General features: G+C 40.9%; 2 protein-coding genes across 4 annotated transcripts in view; one reads left to right on the top strand and one right to left on the bottom strand.

Annotated features, from left to right (window-relative positions):
- Positions 1 to 1,091: 1,091 nt before the first annotated feature.
- The window catches only part of LOC142339540 (protein DENND6A-like), a 53,101-nt gene continuing 33,690 nt past the window's right edge, over positions 1,092 to 20,502 (top strand). For 2 of the 3 annotated variants that reach the window (XM_075389650.1, XM_075389648.1), the window contains exons 1-6: positions 1,092 to 1,980; positions 2,407 to 2,604; positions 3,070 to 3,084; positions 3,318 to 3,398; positions 10,468 to 10,653; positions 20,408 to 20,502. The exon at positions 20,408 to 20,502 is cut by the window's right edge and continues 151 nt beyond it. In XM_075389650.1, coding sequence (XP_075245765.1) covers positions 1,264 to 1,980; positions 2,407 to 2,604; positions 3,070 to 3,084; positions 3,318 to 3,398; positions 10,468 to 10,653; positions 20,408 to 20,502 — 1,292 coding nt within the window. In that variant the 5' untranslated portion in view covers positions 1,092 to 1,263. The remainder of the gene's footprint in view (positions 1,981 to 2,406; positions 2,605 to 3,069; positions 3,085 to 3,317; positions 3,399 to 10,467; positions 10,654 to 20,407) is intronic. The other variant, XM_075389649.1, reaches the window with a different exon arrangement.
- Positions 10,804 to 13,767, bottom strand: LOC142339541 (phospholipid scramblase 2-like). The gene is made up of 5 exons (XM_075389651.1): positions 13,242 to 13,767; positions 12,308 to 12,633; positions 11,872 to 12,124; positions 11,254 to 11,404; positions 10,804 to 11,050 (listed from the first exon to the last, which is right to left on the bottom strand). The coding sequence occupies exons 1-5, from the start codon at positions 13,630 to 13,632 to the stop codon at positions 10,903 to 10,905; spliced, it is 1,269 nt and encodes a 422-aa protein (XP_075245766.1). The 5' UTR covers positions 13,633 to 13,767; the 3' UTR covers positions 10,804 to 10,902.

Raw genomic sequence — 20,502 nt, 5'->3', positions numbered from 1 at the left:
AACATTGGCATTTAGCAATAGCTTAGTTTGTAATGTATAGTTATTAGGACTTGCTGGTAATATTAAAGGCGCGAAGAGGTACTAATCTAAACAGACCCCCCCACCTACCCCCTTCAACAACTATTCACCTCCCACCTGTAACTATCCCCCATACCTACCCCCACTCACCTTACTACCCCCCCCCCCCCACCCCCAACAACGCCACCGCCCACATTTCTAACTAAAAGTTGGTTGTTTCCAACTATATATTGCAATGTTTGTATTTCTTTTGATATTTCTGAAATAGGTAGAATTAATTGAAAATGTTTTTTATTTCACGACTCTTCGCATCGTTTCTGGTATTCTACCGGCTATGTTTTTAGCAGAAAGCAGGTTTGTTCATTAATTGTTTGAGTTCTTTCTATTCGAGCATTTACCTCGTTTTTTTTTATTGTTGATCGGATTTTAACAGTAGCTTAGTTTGTGACTTATAGTTATTAGGAACTGCTGGTAATATTCAAGGCGAAGAGGTCATTTTGAGATTTTTTATCCCATATAAGTCACCCCTACTTATCTAAACAACAGACCCCCCACCTAATCACCGAAATTTCGAGGAGACAATTTCAGAGTGTGAGGGGCGGTTCTTAGTTATAAGTTTGACCCCCTCAGTCATTGCTTAACCCCCCACTCCTCTCGCCTCCCCCCAATGCTAGCATCCCTAAGCCCCAGTGGGCTAATACCGAAGCCAACCACTCGCCCGTCGTTTGAGAGCAATTTGCCTGACATTAGTCGGTTATGTTCTGAAATTTTGTCCTCAACAAGACATCTAAGTTGTGTCAAATGTCAATTGCTAATTGACATCACAGAATGGTTGCGTTTTGGCTTTTCACTTTCAATAAACCACGTATTCGAGTGATTTTTTTGACAGTTAATTTGAGGTCAGAAATATGGACTTAACCGATCAGTTATAGTAGTTTGTTTTATGATATTGAATTGGAACGGCTGATTAATTTGTCGCCATATGGCAAATGATATACAAGCTTCTCATCGTTCGCGTATGTATGTATATGACATTTGCTATGTTGGGAGTGAATAAGTCTTTTGACTATTTCCTTAATCGTAGTGCTAACAGTGCCATATTTCAGAGTAATGCCATAGATGGTTAAACAAACAAAACGAATGTAAACTTCAGTCAACGAATTGATCCCCTCAGATGATTGATGAAAAATCTCTTTAGTTTGTTTTAAATAGTTTCAACTGTTTTTGCCAATTGTACATTTAAATATGGAGGATGTTAACAATGAAGTTGAAACCGAGTCGGAACGGGGATCGTCTTCTATGGCTTCGCATGTGGAATTCAACCTGGATCAGTTGTCTATTGAAGGGGATGACAGTGGAGACAGTCAGTCTGAAGCTATTCTTGGCGATCAACAACAACAACACAGCCTTCCTAATGAAACTTTGAGTTCGACTGTTAGTTCTGTACAAAACGTACGATCTGGTGACATTTATGCCACAGCAAGTTCAGAGTTGGAACTAACGGAAGAGCTTAATCTTGAGAGAAACAGAACGGATAATTTGCAATATGACAACAATGGCAATGTGTCTGAAGTTTGTGAAGCTCGCCAATCAGAATTGAGCAACTACGAAGATCTCAAGTTTGACAGAACTTATTCAGTGCCGAGTTATGTCGGCGTGAATAGTTCAAACAGAAAGGTAGAACTGACCAACAATGTTGATGAAAAGGGAAAAGAGCAACAGAGTATTGGTTGTATGGATTCCTCTAATTGTGAGAATGAGACAGTGTCTGAACTGAACAGAGCAGCAAGTGTCGGTGCTTCTGATGTGAACTGTAACAGCAGCAGTGGTAACAGTAGCAACAGTGTTATCAGTAACAGTATTACTCATAATAAGAAACAGCTTCCTTGGGACAGAATGCATCAATGGATATACTGCATTGCTGTCGTCACTTTCGACGTCGAACTCGGGCAAACTATAGAGGTATGCTGAACAAAGTTGCCGTAATGTTTTATACTTTCCTCTAATGTTGAGTTGAATTTTTCGACAGTCCTATATCATTTGTGGAAAAGCAGTTCAGGAATCAAATAGGGGGAAAAGAATCTTCCAATAAATTTCATTTGACTGTTATTGTTTGTAATCGTTAATTTTTGAGATATGAAAACATGATCCAGTCGAAACGGGTTTTTTTCCCGACTTGGCGCTTAAACAGGTGCAATCAGTGAGCTAAATTTTTGCTAATTTAGCAAATTCGAAACTTGAAATATTTACAAAAGCAGGATCCCTAAATAAGTTCCCTAGCTGATGGTTACATAATGAGTAGGAAAATAACAGTTTAGTGAAGTATCATCTAAAATCTGTTTGCTTACTTATCTGTAACGAATTATAACTAGATTATTTTTGGTGTAGCACATCTACCCTCCCCACATCAGCCTTGAAGGGAGAGAGAGATCCAATGTGTGTTTCCTCTCCTTTCCTGACTCTAACAGTGGCTGCATGGGAGACACAGTGTACTCATTCAGAATCAGACATACATCCAAACATATGCGAACCCTAACCAATGCACAGAAACACCATTTCAACGTATACGCCATCAACAAGTACCAGGTACCCCATTTTATAGTCAAATTGGAGTCACAGTCACATATCAAGTAAAGTGAAAATGAACTTAGAGGTTAAATTGTCCTCGGACGAATTTCGATATATTTACTGTAGTCATGTGCAAAATATTTCAAAAAATCTTAATGAAAATTTTTTGCCTGCACGGGGTGGTGACCACCATAATTGATTCTTGGTTGGGCAAACCGGGTGACCGTTGACTGGCATTTGCGTCCTTGAATTCTTATGTTTTCCGTGATATGATTGCTCTCTCATTGAAAATTTTAAGCAGCTCTGCTCCAACAATACTATGGTAGAAATCTATTTTTTATTAAGCAAAACAGTAAATTGTGTTTAATTGTATCACAAGTGATTAAAGAATAATCGCCCACAAATCAAAACTATAAACAAATGGAAGCATAGGTTGGTTAGTTTTACTTATAAGCGTTTTTGAAGACTTTTCGATGTTGACAGGAAATGAACCAGACGGTAAGGGAGTTGTCTCACATTTCTTCCTCTATTTCTCAATTGATGACTGATTTTGGGTGAAATGTTTTTAGTCTCTTTCTTTCGATTGTATTCTGCGATGTTAAGATCCGAATCCCATCAGACAATTTTACTCTTTTTAACAGGTGTGATTTCTTTCACTGGGTTGAGGTGTTGTTCATTGAACTACCTGGATTACTTAGTTTTCTGCATTCGTTAAGTTGAGTGTGTTTCAGGGCTTTCAGGACTACCTGTACGGAGCAGTTCACTTCAGACAACTGAAAGACACCTCCATAAAGAGAGGATACTTCCAGAAGGTACGCCATTATAAATATCGTAGAGGTCAAGAGTGGAAGGGAGGGAAGAGGTCGTAATTTACGTTCAGTAATTTTACCAGTCATTTATATAAAAAAAATCTGATTTCCCAGGCTGTGAGTGTGCAATATGAACATGTTAATGTTTAGCCACGATAAGCATTTTTAGATTGGATTTAAATTCAGATAGTAGACGATACAGAGAATTTTATAAAAGATTTAAAAACATTTTGATTGAAAGATTTGAAAAGATTTACGATTGCAATTCTTAGCTGTTTTCCGAAAGCCACCTGTGCTATTGGATCGCATTATTGATCGCTCTCCAACGAATTGTAGCATTTATATAGGTCCTGCTGGCGTGTTTTCAATGCAGTTTTCGGCATTATGGATTAATAGGCGCCTCCAGGCTCTCAACGGCTATTGCATAGGCGCTCGCCTTTTTCACAATCCAACTAATTTTATTAGAGAGCTGTCTTTCTACGACTCGAAGAGGAGTATTGGAGGTGTCTTATAAATCATTTTTAATTGCTCTCGTAAAGAAGCAATTATTGTAAACGTGTGTCTTTTTTATGCAAAAGTTTTGCTTAACCGTTTCGACTTTTCGAGTGACTTTTAAGCCCTTGAGTTTATGCGTTTTGCGTGATCTAAAGTTCCCTCTCAATAACAATTTCAAGCAGCTGAACTCAAGTGGCGTCAATTTAATACCAAAAGTCAACTGAAAAGTGCGCCAAAACTGGTGCCATTTTTGACTTTAAATTTTAATAGTGGTATATGTTAGCCTCTAACGTGGTTATTTGAAGCCCACTATTGAACTTTTTCTTCACATTCGGGCTACCCCCCCCCCACGACTGAAGCAGGCTGCAATTGATTAGAGCTCCCACTAGTCGTACGAGAGCAATTCTTCGACGTTTAGTCGGTTATGTTTATCAGAGTAATTTTTGAAGCAGAAATGAATGAACCACGTGAAAAATTTTGGAGGATGAAGTGTGGCACAAAATTGGAGGTTGGAGCGAAAAGAGAGTGGTCTTTGTTCATACCGATAAATTGAGGTCTGTAAAATTTTTTTGTTCGCGAGCAAAATTTTTCGTTCACGTGCGGCTTTCAATTTTTCCGAAATGATTTTTTTGTCCAGTTGTATGAATAGGCAAGAATAATAATATAATTTTAAAGCATGTTCAGATAGTTTATTAGTTTTTCTGTGATTAGTTGAAGTTGTATAGTAATTTTCGAAGTTTTTCAGCTGTTTTGCGTATTTTTAAGCTTTTTAAGCAATTTTTTGGCCATTGTTTTAGTTTGTCTGTTTCCTTTGATTAAAGTGAAATGTTGCCTGTTGCTCAAATTTTTTCCCAAATCATTTGATTTGTTTGCATAAAACACTTTTTAGTTGAGAAAATTTGGACGCCAATTTCTTACAGTTTTTTTTTTCTTCAAAAATAGAAGTTTGTGATCCTGACTTGGCTTGCGTATTGATGTGCGAGCAGCTTGATGTTTCCAATTGCATAGAAAGGAAAGATTTTTGTTGTTGGATGTATTTGTTTTATATAAAGAAGTGATGAATTTTTTCAGTATTTTAGTTCAGTTATTAAGATAATTTTTTAAGAATTTTAGTTATATTGGTTGCTTTAACAGGTTTCGGTACTTGAAAAGGTAGTTTTTCCAAATAATCTTACCGAATTTTTTTGAGTTTCGCCGGTATTTTTACTTCTTAATTGCTTTCAAACGAAGTTCCTGGCAATTACATTGGTCCTGCTGGTCTTTTTCGATTTTTTTGCTTGACCGATTTTTCGTCTGACGCATTTGACTTTTCGTCCCTAAAAACGGGTTAAACAGGTTGCGCCCAGCGGGCATTAAGTTTCATTAGAGGCCCAGGATAATTAGGTAGCAACCAGCGGACATTAAGTCTCATTAGAGGCCCTTCCCCGCGTTTAGTAGTCCTTTAATTGCTTAGTGTGGTAAGCTACTGGGAAGGCCATATTTAAAAGGTTTTAATGAGTTTTTGAGCCCAAAATGTTGCAGTTTTTCGTGTTTTTTTTCGTCTTTTTTTCATTTTTCCAGTCGAAAATTGAGACTGGTGAAAGTTGATAAGCGATTTCGCATGACATAAGTACTTTTTGACCGTTTTAAGAGCTATATGTTTTGGTACTCCAAATAAAAACGCAAATTTTTACTAATTTTCTAAAATTTTTTGAAAGCTTGTCATATTTGGAGATTTTTTCAGCCCTAGGTGTTGATGATAAGTTACTGCATAGTTCTTAGTGGTAATACAATGGTCTTCAACATTTTAACATCACATTTTTTGACAAAATTTGGGTTTGATAATAAGTTGCTGAACATTTCTTATTTGCCATGGAGTAGTTTCCAACTTTTTACTATCTTAAGTTTTTGCAATTTTTTTTAACAAAACGTTTTCGAAATTTTTGAAAATTTTTGTCCTTTTTTAGGTTTATCCAGCCTAAAGAGCCAAGGAACCTCCTCTAGGGTTCGATAATTGGTTACTGCATAGTATCTGGATGTAATGGAATGTTTTTCAAGATTTAAACATCGCGAATTTTGGCACTTTTTTGACAATAGCTGCAATGTTTTAGTCATTTTGGAAAATATTCTGATTTCCCAGGGGCCAGAAAATCTGAATTATGGTTCGATAATGAAATACTGGGAAAATTTTATTGGCCATGAAATAGTTTCTTACATTTTATTATGACAAATTTTAGCATTTTTTATGGGTTTTCTCAGCCTCAAGGTCCAACGAACCGACTCTAGTGTTCAATAATATGTTACTGCTTAGTTTCTAGATGTAATGAATTGTTCTTCAATTCTTTATCACCACGAACTGTAGCAATTCTTGACAAAACTTTCCTTCAATTTTTTTGACATTTATTGTCATTATTGAAGTGTTTCTAGCCCGAGGGTCCGGAGAACTTCCTTAAGGGTTTGACTATAAGTTACTGAACATTTTTTATTGGCCATGCTTTAGTTTCCAGCTTTTAATATCACAAATTTTATGAATGTTTTTCTTAAAACTTGCAATTTTTCCAAAATTTTTGAAAAAGTTTGTCACTCTTTAAAAGTTTTTTCGGACCTAGGTGTCAGGGAACTTCCTCAAGGGTTTGATAATAGGTTACTGCATATTTTTTGGATGTAATGGAATGTATTGCGTGATTTAGAATTTTAGTTATATTGGTTGCTTTAACAGGTTTCGGTACTTGAAAAGGTAGTTTTTCCAAATAATCTTACCGAATTTTTTTTTGAGTTTCGCCGGTATTTTTACTTCTTAATTGCTTTCAAACGAAGTTCCTAGCAACTACACTAGTCCTGCTGGTCTTTCGATTTTTTTGCTTGACCGATTTTTCGTCTGACGCATTTGACTTTTCGTCCCTAAAAACGGGATAAACAGGTAGCGCCCAGCGGGCATTAAGTTTCATTAGAGGCACAGGATAAACAGGTAGCAACCAGTGGACATTAAGTCTCATTAGAGGCCCTTCGCCGCGTTTAGTAGTCCTTCAATTGCTTAGTTTATGACAAATTTTAGCATTTTTTTTATTTTGCATGATTTTTACATCTTGAATTTTAGCCTCTTTTGACAAACGTTCAATTTTTGTCATTTTTTCTACATTATTCAGGTTTTTGCAGCCCCAGGCGCCAGAAAATCTCCCATAAAGTTCGACAATACATTACTGGGAAAATTTTTTTGGCCATGGAATCGTTTTCAACTTTTTAATACCATAAATTTTTGCATTGATAAAACTTGCAATTTTTTTCAAGCTGTTTGAAAAATTTTGTCTTTTTTCGTTTCCTCAGCCTCAAGAGCCAAGGAACCGCCTCTAGTGTTACTGCTTAGTTTTTAGATGTAAAGAAATGTTTTTTAAGATTTTAACATCACGAATTTTACCATTTACTGTCAAAAATTCTTTCATTTTTTGACATTTATTGTCATTATTTAAGTTTTTCCAGCCCAAGGGGCCAGAAAACTGCCTTATGGGTTTGATTTTAACTTACTGAACAGTTTTTTGGCCTTCGACTAGTTTCCAACTTTTTAATATAACAAATTTAAGCAATTTTTTAAAATAAAACTCGCAATTTTTTAAAGTTCTTTTTGAAAATTTGTCTTTTAGGTTTCTCCTGCCTCAAGAGCCAAAGAACCTCCTCTGGAGTTCAATAATTGGTTACTGCATAATTTCTGGAAGTAATGTTTGTCAAAGTTCAACATCACGAATGTTACCTGTTTTCGACAAAACTTTTTATCATTGTCATTGTTCAGGTTTTTGAAGCCCCAGGGGCCAGAAACTTCCACTTATGGTTCGATAATCAGTTACTGGGAATTTTGTATTGGCCATGAAATAGTTTCTAACATTTTAATATCACAAATTTTAGCAATTTTTTTAAAACTTGCAATTTTTTCGAAGTTTTTGAAATTTTTTCAATTTTTAGGTTTCTCAAGCCTCATGAGCCAAATAACTCATCTAGGGTTTAAAAATAGCTTCCTGCATAGTTTTTAGATGTATTGGAATATTTTTAAGGTTTAAATATTACGGTTTTAATAAAAAAAACATTTTAACTGTTTGCAAATTGAAGTTTGTTTTTTTTTCCGCTGTTTAGACTCCAAGGGCCCCACGGACTTCCTACAAGGTTTGATTATAAACTGCTGCATAGTTTCTAAGAGTTAATGGAATAGTTATCAATATTTCGTTGACTCGAGTTATAGCAATTTTTGATAATTGTTTTTTTTCAGAAAATTATAAGCTTGTTCTAAGTTTTTGGATCTTTATGAGCCAATGAAACTATTTAAGGCTTGAAACAGGGATACTGGATAGTCTCCTGAGACAATCAAATGGTTCTGAAAATAATATTATCACGATTTTTCGAAAAAATTTTAAGTCTGTTATTGTTTTTAAAATGTTAGTTTTTTTTGTCCTTTGAGTTTAACGATCATTTTTGGCCAACGAAACTTTCCAAGTCTGGCAGATGGGTTAAATTACAGAACTCCGGTGCCAAAAAATGGTGTCAAACATTTTTCCCAGCGAAATCTGGAAACTTTTAAAATTTTGCCTTTTCCAGTTTTTTCTATAAGATTTAATTACAAGACTAGGAAACAGGAAGAGTCGATTCTCTTCATGGAAAGTATTCCTATCTCTCTCTCTCCCTCTCTCTCTCTCTCTCTCTCTCTCTCTCTGTTTCTGTTGTGGTTTCTTTCCTTCTCTTTCGTTCACGTTTTCTCTCACACTATCTCCTTCTCTCTCCTTAACTCTTTTGTTGACGCCGCACTTCAGTTGCTGTTATGTGGCGATGTCATCATCTAATACCCTCGTCAACGCTGAATCATAGTAGAAATGTTTAATAATAATTGACTTAATTTGCACTTTTTAGAAAATCATTGCTAATTGCTCTCAAACGAAGTTTTTAGCCATTATAATAATCCTTCTGGTCTTATGCGATTTTTTTGCTTGACCGATTGCTGATATTTGTCGGACCCATTTGACTTCGTCCTCTGAAACAGGATAAAGAGGTAGCGCCCAGTGAGCATTAAGTTTTTTTAACGACTTTCAGCTCAATAGTCTGCAAGTACATCACTCACAGAAACTGTTTTGCTACTTATATTTATGGCGTGAAGGTGGTTCTTAGAAATTGATCCCCCACCCCGCCCCAAAATCAGCCCCCAATCACCACCACTGCGCATCGTTCAGGCCATAAGGGCCCCGTGCAGCCAAAGATACACTCCCACTGCTACCCCTCCTTCCCCCCCCCCCGCGCTGCGGTGCACGCCCTCCCCCGCTGCGCTCACCTCACGGCCCTTCAATTAACTAAAGCTAGCCTAACCCAACCGCTCGCTGGTCGTTTGAGAGCATTTTGCCCGATATTAGTCGGTTATGTTGTTTTCATTCAATCCAAATAATGACAGGCCTGATGGGTTGCTAACGAAGCTTAACTGAATCTATTTATTGATCTGAGTTGATTGCAGTATAACTTTGACACTTTGTTCTAGAAATTTTTCATTTATTTCTGAGTTCTGCACATTGTCGTTGTTTTTGCTGTCTTGCTGCTTTATTGCAGAGGTAACAATTTTCAATGGCCATTAGCGCAGGGTTTTGTTGGTGTAGAATTGGAATTTTTATCTTAAGATATCTTAAGAAAATTTAAGAAAACTTAATAAATTATAGCAAGGTACTAACCTTGGGTTATTTCTCAGAAGTTGCGAATTAAATTATAATGAAAGAGTAATGGCTAAGTAAGTTAGAACTGTTTAAGCGGTTTATTGAACAAATATTGATTTGTATTAAAAAAGACAATTCTGACTTTGTCTAAACTGAACGGATTTAGAACCTTTAATGAAACTTAAGATTTCTCAGCTCAAATTAGAGGTTACTTACCAAATTGAGCGTAAACTTAATTCAACCATGTGATTTTTTGGGACTTTTTCGCATAAGATTAGTTTATAAAAAGAAATCGGACTTGATTATATCTCTATTATTTACTTTTGTGGAGTATATATACCGCTTGATTTTTGTAGATTTTCAGAGCTTTTCAATTTAATTTTGAAGTGAAATCTCTCCTTTCTGTTGGTAAAACAGAGAGTTCGAAGTTAGATTTCGGCTTGTTCTTGATATAATTTTTTCAGTAGGCATAAGTACTAGAACTTAGCTGGTGTAAGTTAACTTTTTCTAAGTATAGGATTGTGCCTGTTTTTTATAAGTTAGTTAAGGCAGAAGGTCTTAAAGAGAATTAAAGTCGCCTAGAGGGCTAACTTAGTGAAAAACAATACTTAAGAATTATTTTCAAAACTTGTTGGAATTTGGAGGCTAAGGCCCCGAACCACCTTAGCTGAATTTTAAATTCTACAGTTGGTCAGTTTATGGGCTTGAGTTTGTAGCTATTATATTCATTGACTAAGATGCGGTTTCTTGAAATGTTTTAGTCGATTTCAAAACACTCTACCTCGTTTTCATTGATCACTTCCTAGGATTCAAAATATCTGGGTACAGTATCATTTAAGGTCAATGAATTATCATTTTAACGTATGATCTCAAAAATCAAAGGAGTAATTACTGCGGATAGTTAAGGTACTGGTTTGTTTCAGTCAGTGGTGGTGTTGTCTCCTTTGCCCTTTGTGTCTCTGTGGCTGGAAGTAGTCAGTGTCATTGGTGAGGACTTCTTCAGAAATGGGGAGCTGTCTCTAGAAGTGGCCTGCCATTCCATCGACCAGTGGCCCTACCCCTCCCCCGGGGCACAACTCCAGTTACCCATGATGGGTAATGTTTTCGAGGTTAGCCTTAATTACTATGTTCAACTGATCTTTTCAAAATTCTCGAGTTTTTTTTAACGCAGTTGCAACAAGTTTTCTGTTTAGTTTTATGTCTTCTTAATTGACTCTTGACGCAAGATGCAAAGTGTTGCGAACAAATGCTTTAAACAGAACTTTTTTTGAATAGTTAATTAAGCTTGAATGGTTAAGCTACTGTGAGCATAGTTGCATGGACACTACTTGATATGACTGAAACCTCGACAAGTAGTGTCATATTTTGAACATGCCGTGGTTGCGCTGCTCGAAGTTTTTGTTGCCATCGTCTCCCCTGTTCTCGTAATACATGAAGTCTACCAGGAACACTGCACCCAGTAACACAGCCTTGAGGCGCACGTCTAGGTCTGCAGGGAAGCTTATGCTGCAACATGCGATAGTAGTGAGCAACATGATTGCAACCTGGTCGTGTTGGGGGTGTTTGACATGCTTCCCGCAACCTATTTAGCGAGGTCGTGAATCATTGCGGCATGATTCATCCTAATAGCTAATTTGACAACGCTCAATTCGGGCATAGTATACTCAACGTGACCTCACTGTATAAGAAGGTTGCTGCCCATGTGTTACCTGAAGTTATCAGCATCTGTGAGCATTTCTTTGAGGAGTCCAGAGTACTGTTTGACTAGTTTGCCCACTTCGTCACCAGAGGCAGCACTCTCAATCACAAAGGGAACATCACTACACATGCAGATGCAGGGCTTGCTGATACAACAGGGGCCTACACACAACACACTGGCTTCTCTCATTCTAGCCCCCGGGCATATAACTTACATCCACCCACCGCCCCGTCCCCGCATAGTGGAGGTATAAGGGAACCACAACTAAAAGCTTCCTTATTTTCCTGTTCTAATTAGCTTTATCAATTATTGGACTGAAAATCTTCTGGATGAGAAAAAACAAAACAGGTAAATCAAATAAAAACTGTAAACACATTACGCAATTTGGATTGATTGTGCCCACGCAAAATAGTCTAGATAGACAAAACAGTCCAAATAGCAAAGTTATCCTTCTCAAATTAGTGCGAAGAAAACAGGCAGAACATTGTAAACTCCGAAGCAAAAGATTAAGCATTGACCTTTAAGTTTGCAAAACCGATCTCCATGGTATCCGTATAACAAGTTTTTCCAATTAATTTTTAAAGCGCATTGGACGTAGTTGGTCCAATTTATGACGTGAGCAACTTGCCTATAATCCGGAAAACCTCCTCGTCAGATCCCCCTCCCCCATCTGCATTGCTGGCATCTCCCAATTTGACAGAGAAAGTTTGTTTCCACCCTGAGCATATGCTGTGTACTCTCCCCACCACTGTTCCAGGGGGTGCCTCCACCACTATCTCATCCTGCTGGCATGAACAGCACCTGCACCAGCAACAGTCTCCTGCACAAAACCTGCACTCTCTCCTGCATCTTATTACCTCTCGCTGAGTGTTGTCTACCACCTGAACGAACGTAAATTCACTTCTCTTAATTCTTGGGCTTTTCCCTATTTTACCCCCCCCCCCGTATGTTATATTTACGGTAATTGCGACTTTCTCTATGCTCCTTAAGCTTGAAGGGAGCGAGCCTGACGGGGGAAAGCAGACAGTTCCTATTGCCAGTGTTTTATGTTTGCTTTTGAGTACCTTCATAGTAAATTCGCGTTTGTGGTGGCAACACATTTTAGCACAGCAGCCTGATTCCTCAAATGCGTAGTAACATTGCTGCCCCATTGAGTTCTTAATGACGTACTTGTTGTCCGTCTCCCAGCCAGTGAATGCTTCCAGTAACTCCACCACCTGGTGTACTAACAGCTGGTCCAAGTAGGTCAGGTACTCTAGACCAGGTGGAACATTGCCCCCTTGTGGGGTGGGTGCTGGCATCCATTGTACTACAGGACCTTGTTGTTGTTGTTGTGGCATGGGTGCTGGTTGCATTTGAGTTGACTGAGGAGGGTAGCCACCTTGTTGACCTACATAGTTTCAACTTAATCTTCCAACAAATAGGCAGTGAAACTCCCACGTGAGCACACAATTCACGTGCACACCATTCAGAGTGGGCCATTCAGCGTTTGGATCTCTTCTGTTTCGTCCCCCAGTGTTTTTTTTATAACCCCCAGTTACAAATTATATCTTGTTATATAGCACGTTACTATGTAAAAAATAGCACGTGCGCCTGGGGGTCATAAAAGATTTATACTCACTAAGCTTGGGGGGGGGGGGGGGGGGGGGAGAACAGATTAGATCCCAGCATTTTTCAATATTTATGCATTCCAGTGGCATTTGCTACTACCGCGTGAAAATATACTAGGCTTTCCCATTATAGCCCCCTTTTTCTTGAATTTATAGTCACCAATATAGTATATTTTAGGTGATTGGGGCGACCAAACGATATCTGACCACTACGCTGGGGAAGGGTATAATCGAAAGACTGTTAACATGCCATAAGGGGGAGGGGGCTTTAATGGGAACCCGTTTTTATTAGCTTCTCCGCTAGTTGCGAAGAGGTCTCAATTGCTCGGAGACAGAAAATCCATTCGAGTAAATGCAGAGATTTAATTGAAGTCTGTAACATGCAAACCAGGAGGCGAATAGAATCCCTCTTGTGGTTGCTGTTGTTGTGGTGGAGGTTGGTATCCTCCGGGTTGCTGTGGGGGTGGGTAATATCCCCCTGGGGGGTAAGGGGATTGTTGGTTGGGACTTGGGGGAGGATAGAAACCCGGCTGCTGCTGTTGATATTGTCCGGATGATGGCGGTGGGTACCCCACGGACTGTTGCTGATCGGAAGGATACGGTAAGACTCCAAACCCACTCTGCTCTTCTCCATATGAACCTCCCGGTTGTTCTTCCTCCTGTGGACGATAATCTGTCTGATAACTGTTGACATGTGACTCTCGCTTTCGGTCGCTCCTTCGGCGTCGCTTTTCGTGAGTAGTACTTCGACGTTCTGAACTCCCCTTGGCGTCCGACATTACTTAACGTGGTTGTCAGAGCTGTTAACTCTTGCTTTCAATATTCTAGTTAGAAATAGAGGCACGTGCTTTGAAAAATGCATTTAATCAACACCTGTTGCGATAACAGCAATTAAATAAGCTGCCAGTGTAATAAATTTTATTGCCCGATTGACACTGGAAAAACTCTTCAGCATTAGACTACGAGTTTATCACTCTTTTATCGCCACTGTTAACAAGTGAACAGTGGCGATAAAAGAATGGTGATAAACTCGTAGTCTAATGATGGAAACATTTTGATAAAATTGTAGAAACTTGTAGTTTAAAAAAAACTTGTGTGGTGTGTGTGTGTGTGTGTTGTGTGTGTGTGTGTGTGTGCGTGTGTGTGTGTGTGTGTGTGTGTATGTGTGTGTGTGTGGTGTTTAGTGGGTTGTGTGTGTGTGTTGTGTGTGTGTGTGTGTGTGTGTGTGTGTGTGTGTGTGGTGTTTGGTGTGTTGTGTGTGTGTGTGGTGTGTGCAGTGTATGGTGTGTGTGAGAGAGTGTGGTGTGCTTGCGTGTGGCTTTTTTGTGTGGTGCATGTGTGATCTGTGTGTGTGTGTGGTGTGTAGGTGGTGTGGGTGTGTGTGTGTGTGGTGTGCGTGTGTGTGTGTGTGGTGTGTGTGTGTGTGTCTGTGTGGTGTGTGTGTGTGTGTGGTGTGTGTTTGTGCGTGGGTGTGCGTCCTTGAGTGATTGTGTGTGTGTTTGTGTGTGTGTGTTTGTGTGTGTGTGTGTGTAAAGCGAATTTGAAATGATCGCAACAGGTGTTGATTAAAAAAAATTACCACGCGGTTGATATCGGCCTCGAAGTTATCATAACACCTCGGCTTCGCCTCGGAGTTTGATAACTTCTCGGTGGAGATAACAACCGTGTGGTAATATTCATTAATCAACCCCTGTTGCGATAATAACAGTTAAATAAACTGCCGGTGTAATAAATTTTAATGCCTGATCGATACTGGAAAAACACTTCAACATTTGACTACGAGTTTATCACACTTTTTTATCGCCACTGCTACTAATTAAACAGTGGCGATAAAAGAGTGGTGATAAACTCGTAGTCTAATAATGGAAACAGTTTGATAAACTTGTAGTCTAAAAAAACTTGTGCGTGGTGTTTGGTGTCTGTGTTGTTTGTATCTGTGTGTGTGTGTTTGTGCGTACGTGCGTGTGTGTGTGCGCACCTGTGCGCGTGTGTGTGTGTTTGTGGTTGTGTGTGTGTGTAAGAGTGTGCGTGAGTGTGCGTGCGTGTGTGTTTGTGGTTGTGTGAGTGTAAGAGTGCGTGGGTGCGTGTGTCTTTATGGTTGTGTGTGTAAGTGTGTGTGTGTGTGTGTGTGTGTGTTTGTAAGTGTGTGCGTGCGTGTGTGTTTGTGTGCGTACGTGTGTGCGTGCGTGTCTGTTCGTGCGTGTTTGTGTGTGTGTGTGCGTTTGTGTGTGTGCGTGCTTGTGTAAGTGGTGTATGCTGAGTGTGGTGTGATGTGCGTGTGGTGTGTGTGTGTGTGGTCTGTGTGTGTGTGATGTGCGTGTGGTGTGTGTGTGGTCTGTGTGTGTGTGGTGTGTGTGTGTGATGTTTGTGGTTGTGTGTGTGTGCATGTGCATGTTTGTGTGTGTGTACGTGCCTGTGTGTCTGTATGTGCTTGTTTGTGGTTGGGTGTGTGTGTAAATGTGTGTGTTTAAGTGTGTGCGGTAGTGAGTGTGTGTGTGCGTGTGTGTTTGTGGTTGTGTGTGTGTGCGTGCGTGTGTGTGTGGGTACGTGTGTGCGTGCGTGTCTGCCCGTTTATGTTTGTTTGTGTGTGCGTGTGTTTGTGTGTGTGTGCGCGCGCGTGTGTTCGTGCGTGTGTGTTTGTGGTTGTGTGTGTGTGTAAGTGTGCGTGGGTGCGTGTGTTTGTGGTTGTGTGTGTGTTTGTAAGTGTGTGCGTGCGTGTGTGTTTGTGTGCGTACGCGTGTGCGTGCGTGTCTGTTCGTGCGTGTTTGTGTTTGTGTGTGTGCGCGCGTGCGTTTGTGTTAGTGTGTGTGTGTGTGTTTGTGCCTGAGTGTGTAAGCGTGTGTGTGTACGTGCCTGTGTGTGTGTTTGTTTGTGGTTGTGTGTGTGTGTAAGTGTGTGTTTGTGTGTGTGTGTGTAAGTGTGCGGTAGTGAGTGTGTGTGCGTGTGTGTTTGTGGTTATGTGCGTGTGGTGTGTGTGTGGTCTGTGTGTGTGGTGTGTGTGTGTGTGTGTCTGTGATGTTTGTGGTTGTGTGTGTGTGCATGTGCGTGTGTGTGTGGGTGTGTTTATTAGTGTGTTTGTAAGTGTGTAAGTAAGCGTGAGTGTGTGTTTGCGTGCGCGTGCGTGTGTGTATGTGTACGTGCCTGTGCGTGTGTGTGTGTTTGTGGTTGTGTTTGTGTAAGTGTGCGTGAGTGAGTGTGTGTTTGTGGTTGTGTGTGTACGTGTGTGTGGTTTTGTGCGTGTGTGTGTGTGTGTGTGTGTGTGTTTGTAAGTGTGTGCGTGCGTGTGTGTGTGTTTGTGTGCGTGCGTGGGTACGTGTGTTTGTGTGTGTGTAAGCGTATGTATGTGCATGTGTGTGTCTCTCTGTGTGTGTGCGTGTGTGGGTGCGTGTGTGCGCATGTGTGTTTGTGTAGGTGGTATGTGTGTGCTTTTTGCGGTGTGTGTGTGTGTGTTTGTGGTGTGTGCGCATGCGCGTGTGCGTTTGTAGGTGCGTGTGCTTGAGTGCGTACATGTGCGCGCGCGCGTGTATGTGGGGGCCTGTGTGCACGTGTGTGTGTATTTGTGTGTGTGCCTTTGTGCGTGAGTGTGTGTGCTTTGGTGCGTCTGTGCGTGCGTGCGTGTGTGTGCGCGCGTGTGTGTGCGTGTCTCTGTGTGTGTATGTGTGTGTGTGGGAGGCGGGCGCATGAGGAAAAAACGAAGAACAGATCCAAAGAAATAGCACTTATCTTTGAAAGTGTAATTGTCCACAAAGAAATAAAAATGATAAGCCAATAAAACTGTGTTCGAATTTGAAATGATCGCAACAGGTGTTGATTAAAAAAATTACCACACGGTTGCTATCGGCCTCGAAGTTTTCATAACACCTCGGCTTTGCCTCGGAGTTTGATAACTTCTCGGTGGCGATAACAACCGTGTGGTAATATTCATTAATCAACACCTGTTGCGATAATAACAGTTAAATAAACTGCCAGTGTAATAAATTTTAATGCCTGATCGATACTGGAAAAACACTTCAGCATTAGACTACGAGTTTATTACACTTTTTTATCGCCACTGCTACTAAGTAAACAGTGGCGATAAAAGAGTGGTGATAAACTCGTAGTCTAATAATGGAAACAGTTTGATAAACTTGTAGTCTAAAAAAACTTGTGCGTGGTGTTTGGTGTGTGTGTTGTGTGTATCTGTGCGTGTGTGTGTGTGTGTTTGTGCGTACGTGCATGTGTGTGTGTGCGTGCCTGTGCGTATGTGTGTGTGTGTGTGTGTGTGTGTGTGTGCCTTCGTGCGTGCGTGTGTGTGTGCTTGGGTGCGTCTGTGCGTGCCTGCGTGTGTGTGCGCGTGTGTGTGCGTGTCTCTGTGTGTATGTGTGTGTGTGTGTGTGTGTGGGAGGCGGGCGCATGAGGAAAAACGAAGAACATCCAAAGAAATATCGCTTACCTTTGAAAGTGTAATTGTCCACAAAAATAAAAATGAAAAGCCAATAAAACTGTGTTCGAATTTGAAATGATCGCAATAGGTGTTGATTAAAAAAATTACCACGCGGTTGTTATCGGCCTCGAAGTTATCATAACACCTCGGCTTCGCCTCGGAGTTTGATAACTTCTCGGTGGCGATAACAACCGTGTGGTAATATTCATTAATCAACCCCTGTTGCGATAATAACAGTTAAATAAACTGCCAGTGTAATAAATTTTAATGCCTGATCGATACTGGAAAAAGACTTCAGCATTAGACTACGAGTTTATCACTTTTTCATCGCCACTGCTACTAATTAAACAGTGGCGATAAAAGAGTGGTGATAAACTCGAGGTCTAATAATGGAAACAGTTTGATAAACTTGTAGTCTAAAAAAACTTGTGCGTGGTGTTTGGTGTCTGTTGTGTGTATCTGTGCGTGTGTGTGTGTGTGTGTGCGTGTTTGTGCGTACGTGTGTGTGTGTGTGTGTGCGTGCCTGTGCGTATGTGTGTGTGTTTGTGGTTGTGTGTGTGTGTAAGTGTGTGTGTGTGTAAGTGTGTGCGTGAGTGAGTGTGGATGCGTGTGTTTGTGGTTGTGTGTGTAAGTGTGTGTGTGTTTGTAACTGTGTGCGTGCGTTTGTGTTTGTGTGTGTGCGCGTGTCTGCGTGCCTGAGTAAGTGGTGTGTGTGTGTATTGTTTGTGGTTGTGTGTGTGCGTGCATGTGCAAGTGCTTGCGCGCGTGTGTGTGTGTGTGGGTGTACGTGCCTGTGCGTGTGCGTGTGTGTAAGTGTGTGTGTGTAAGTTTGTGCGTGAGTGTGTGCGTGTGTGTTTGTGGTTGTGTGTGTGTGCGTGTGTGTGCGTGTGGGTGTGTGTTTATTAGTGTGTTTGTAAGTGTGTAAGCGTGAGTGTGTGTGCGTGCGTGTGTGTGTGTGCCTGTGTGTTTGTGGTTGTGTGTGTGTGTGTGTAAGTGTGTGCGTGAGTGAGTGTATGTGCGTGTGTGTTTGTGGTTGTGTGGGTGCGTGTGTGTTTGGTTTTGTGTGTGTAAGTGTGTGCGTGAGTGAGTGTGGGTGCGTGTGTTTGTGGTTGTGTGTGTAAGTGTGTGTGTGTTTGTAACTGTGTGCGTGCGTTTGTGTTTGTGTGTGTGCGCGTGTCTGCGTGCCTGAGTAAGTGGTGTGTGTGTGTGTATTGTTTGTGGTTGTGTGTGTGCGTGCATGTGCAAGTGCTTGCGCGTGTGTGTGTGTGTGTGTGGGTGTACGTGCCTGTGCGTGTGCGTGTGTGTAAGTGTGTGTGTAAGTTTGTGTGCGCGTGTGTGTGCGTGTGGGTGTGTGTTTATTAGTGTGTTTGTAAGTGTGTAAGCGTGAGTGTGTGTGCGTGCGTGTGTGTGTGCGCCTGTGTGTTTGTGGTTGTGTGTGTGTGTAAGTGTGTGCGTGAGTGAGTGTATGTGCGTGTGTGTTTGTGGTTGTGTGGGTGCGTGTGTGCGTGTGTGTTTGGTTTTGTGTGTGTAAGTGTGTGTGTGTGTTTGTAAGTGTGTGCGTGCGTGTGTGTTTGTGTGCGTTCGTGTCTGTTCGTTTGTTTGTTTGTGTGCGTGTGTTTGTGTGTGTGCACGTGTGTGTGTGGTGTGTGCCTGTGGTTTGTGTGTAAGTGGTGTGTGTTGAGTGTGGTGTATGTGTGTGCGTTTGTGTTTGTGGTTGTGTGTGTGTGTGCGTGTGTGTGTTTATGTGCGTGTTTGTAAGTAAGTGTGTGCGTGTTTGTGTGTGTGCGTGCGTGTATGTTTGTGTGTGCGCGCGCGTGCGTGTGTGCTGGGGTTCGTGTGTACGTGTGTGTGTGAGTGTGCGTTTATGTGTGTGTTTCTGTGTGTGTTTCTCTGTGTGTGTGTGTGTGTCTGTGTCTGTGTCTGTCTGTCTGTGTGTGTATCTGTGTGTGGGAGGATGGGGGGGGGGGTGCATGAGGACAAAATAAAGAACAGATCCGAAGAAATATCACTTACCTTTGAAAATGTAATTGTCCACAAAAAATCAAAATGAAAAACCAATAAGAATGTGTTCAATTTTGAAATGATCGCAACAGGTGTTAAAAAAAATTGCCACACGGTTGTTATCGCCCTCGAAGTTATCATAACACCTCGGCTTCGCCTCGGAGTTTGGTAACTTCTCGGTGGCGATAACAACCGTGTGGTAATATTCATTATCGACAAATTGTACAATGTACAATTGTTCTTCAATTATTTGAACCCCCCCCAGACGCACGTGCCATATTTTTACATGGTGATTCACTATGTAATGGCCGTGCTCTTGATGGACTATGTAATGGCCGTGCTCTGTAACTAGGGGAGTATAACGTACTGGGGGGGGGGCACAAACGGAAAAGATCCGAAAATTCCGATCTATTCCGTCCCCCCCCCCCCCCAGTTTTTTATGATCCTCAGTTACACATTATATTGTTATATAGCACGTTACTATGTAAGAAAATAGCACGTGCGACTGGGGGTCATACAAGATTTATGCTCACTAAGCGTAGGGGGGGGGGGTGTAGAATAGATCCGATCCGAAAATTCTTTATCACTGAAAATTGATTTATGTGAAAACTGTTGATATCTGTCACGATAATTAGAAGTGTAAGACCTACTCTGTCCCAAAGTGTTTTTATGCACTATGTTTTTGCTATGTAGCACGTTACTATTTAAAAAATAGCATGTGAGTGGGGGGGGGGAGCAGGTGAGGGGAGCGGACGAAACAGAATAGATCCTAAGTATAAACAGGTGTGCTAAAATTAGTTGATGCTGGATTCGAACCAGTATCTCAAAATTTACGAGTACAGTTTGCGGGTCTTTCCAGTATAGCCCTCCCCCCAAGCTTTGTGGTCAGATAACGTATAGCCCCCCCCAGCATGGTAATTAAACCATAATGGGGGCTATAATTGCGTGGGGGGGGGCTTCAATGGGAAAGAGCCCAATTTACTTGCTACACCTTCACCTTACCTCCAATTGGCCTTAAACTCAAATTTGATTTCCTGCATGAACACTAATAGAATTCAGTCAAGGGATAATAACGTAATGGGGTGGGGGTGGGCCCGCAAAAGGTCCTAGCATTTTTCTGTCTGTTACAGGTGACGTTGCCTCACCAGGGCCAGATGAGTGCTCACGTGAGTAGAAACGGATTCAGTCACTTGGGAAGAACAGCCCCTGGGTCAAGAGTGGGAGA

This window comes from Convolutriloba macropyga, chromosome 5 (genome assembly GCF_964194025.1).
Source record: "Convolutriloba macropyga chromosome 5, txConMacr16.3, whole genome shotgun sequence".
Lineage (NCBI taxonomy): Eukaryota > Metazoa > Xenacoelomorpha > Acoela > Convolutidae > Convolutriloba > Convolutriloba macropyga.
This window is presented reverse-complemented; position numbering and strand designations above follow the sequence as displayed.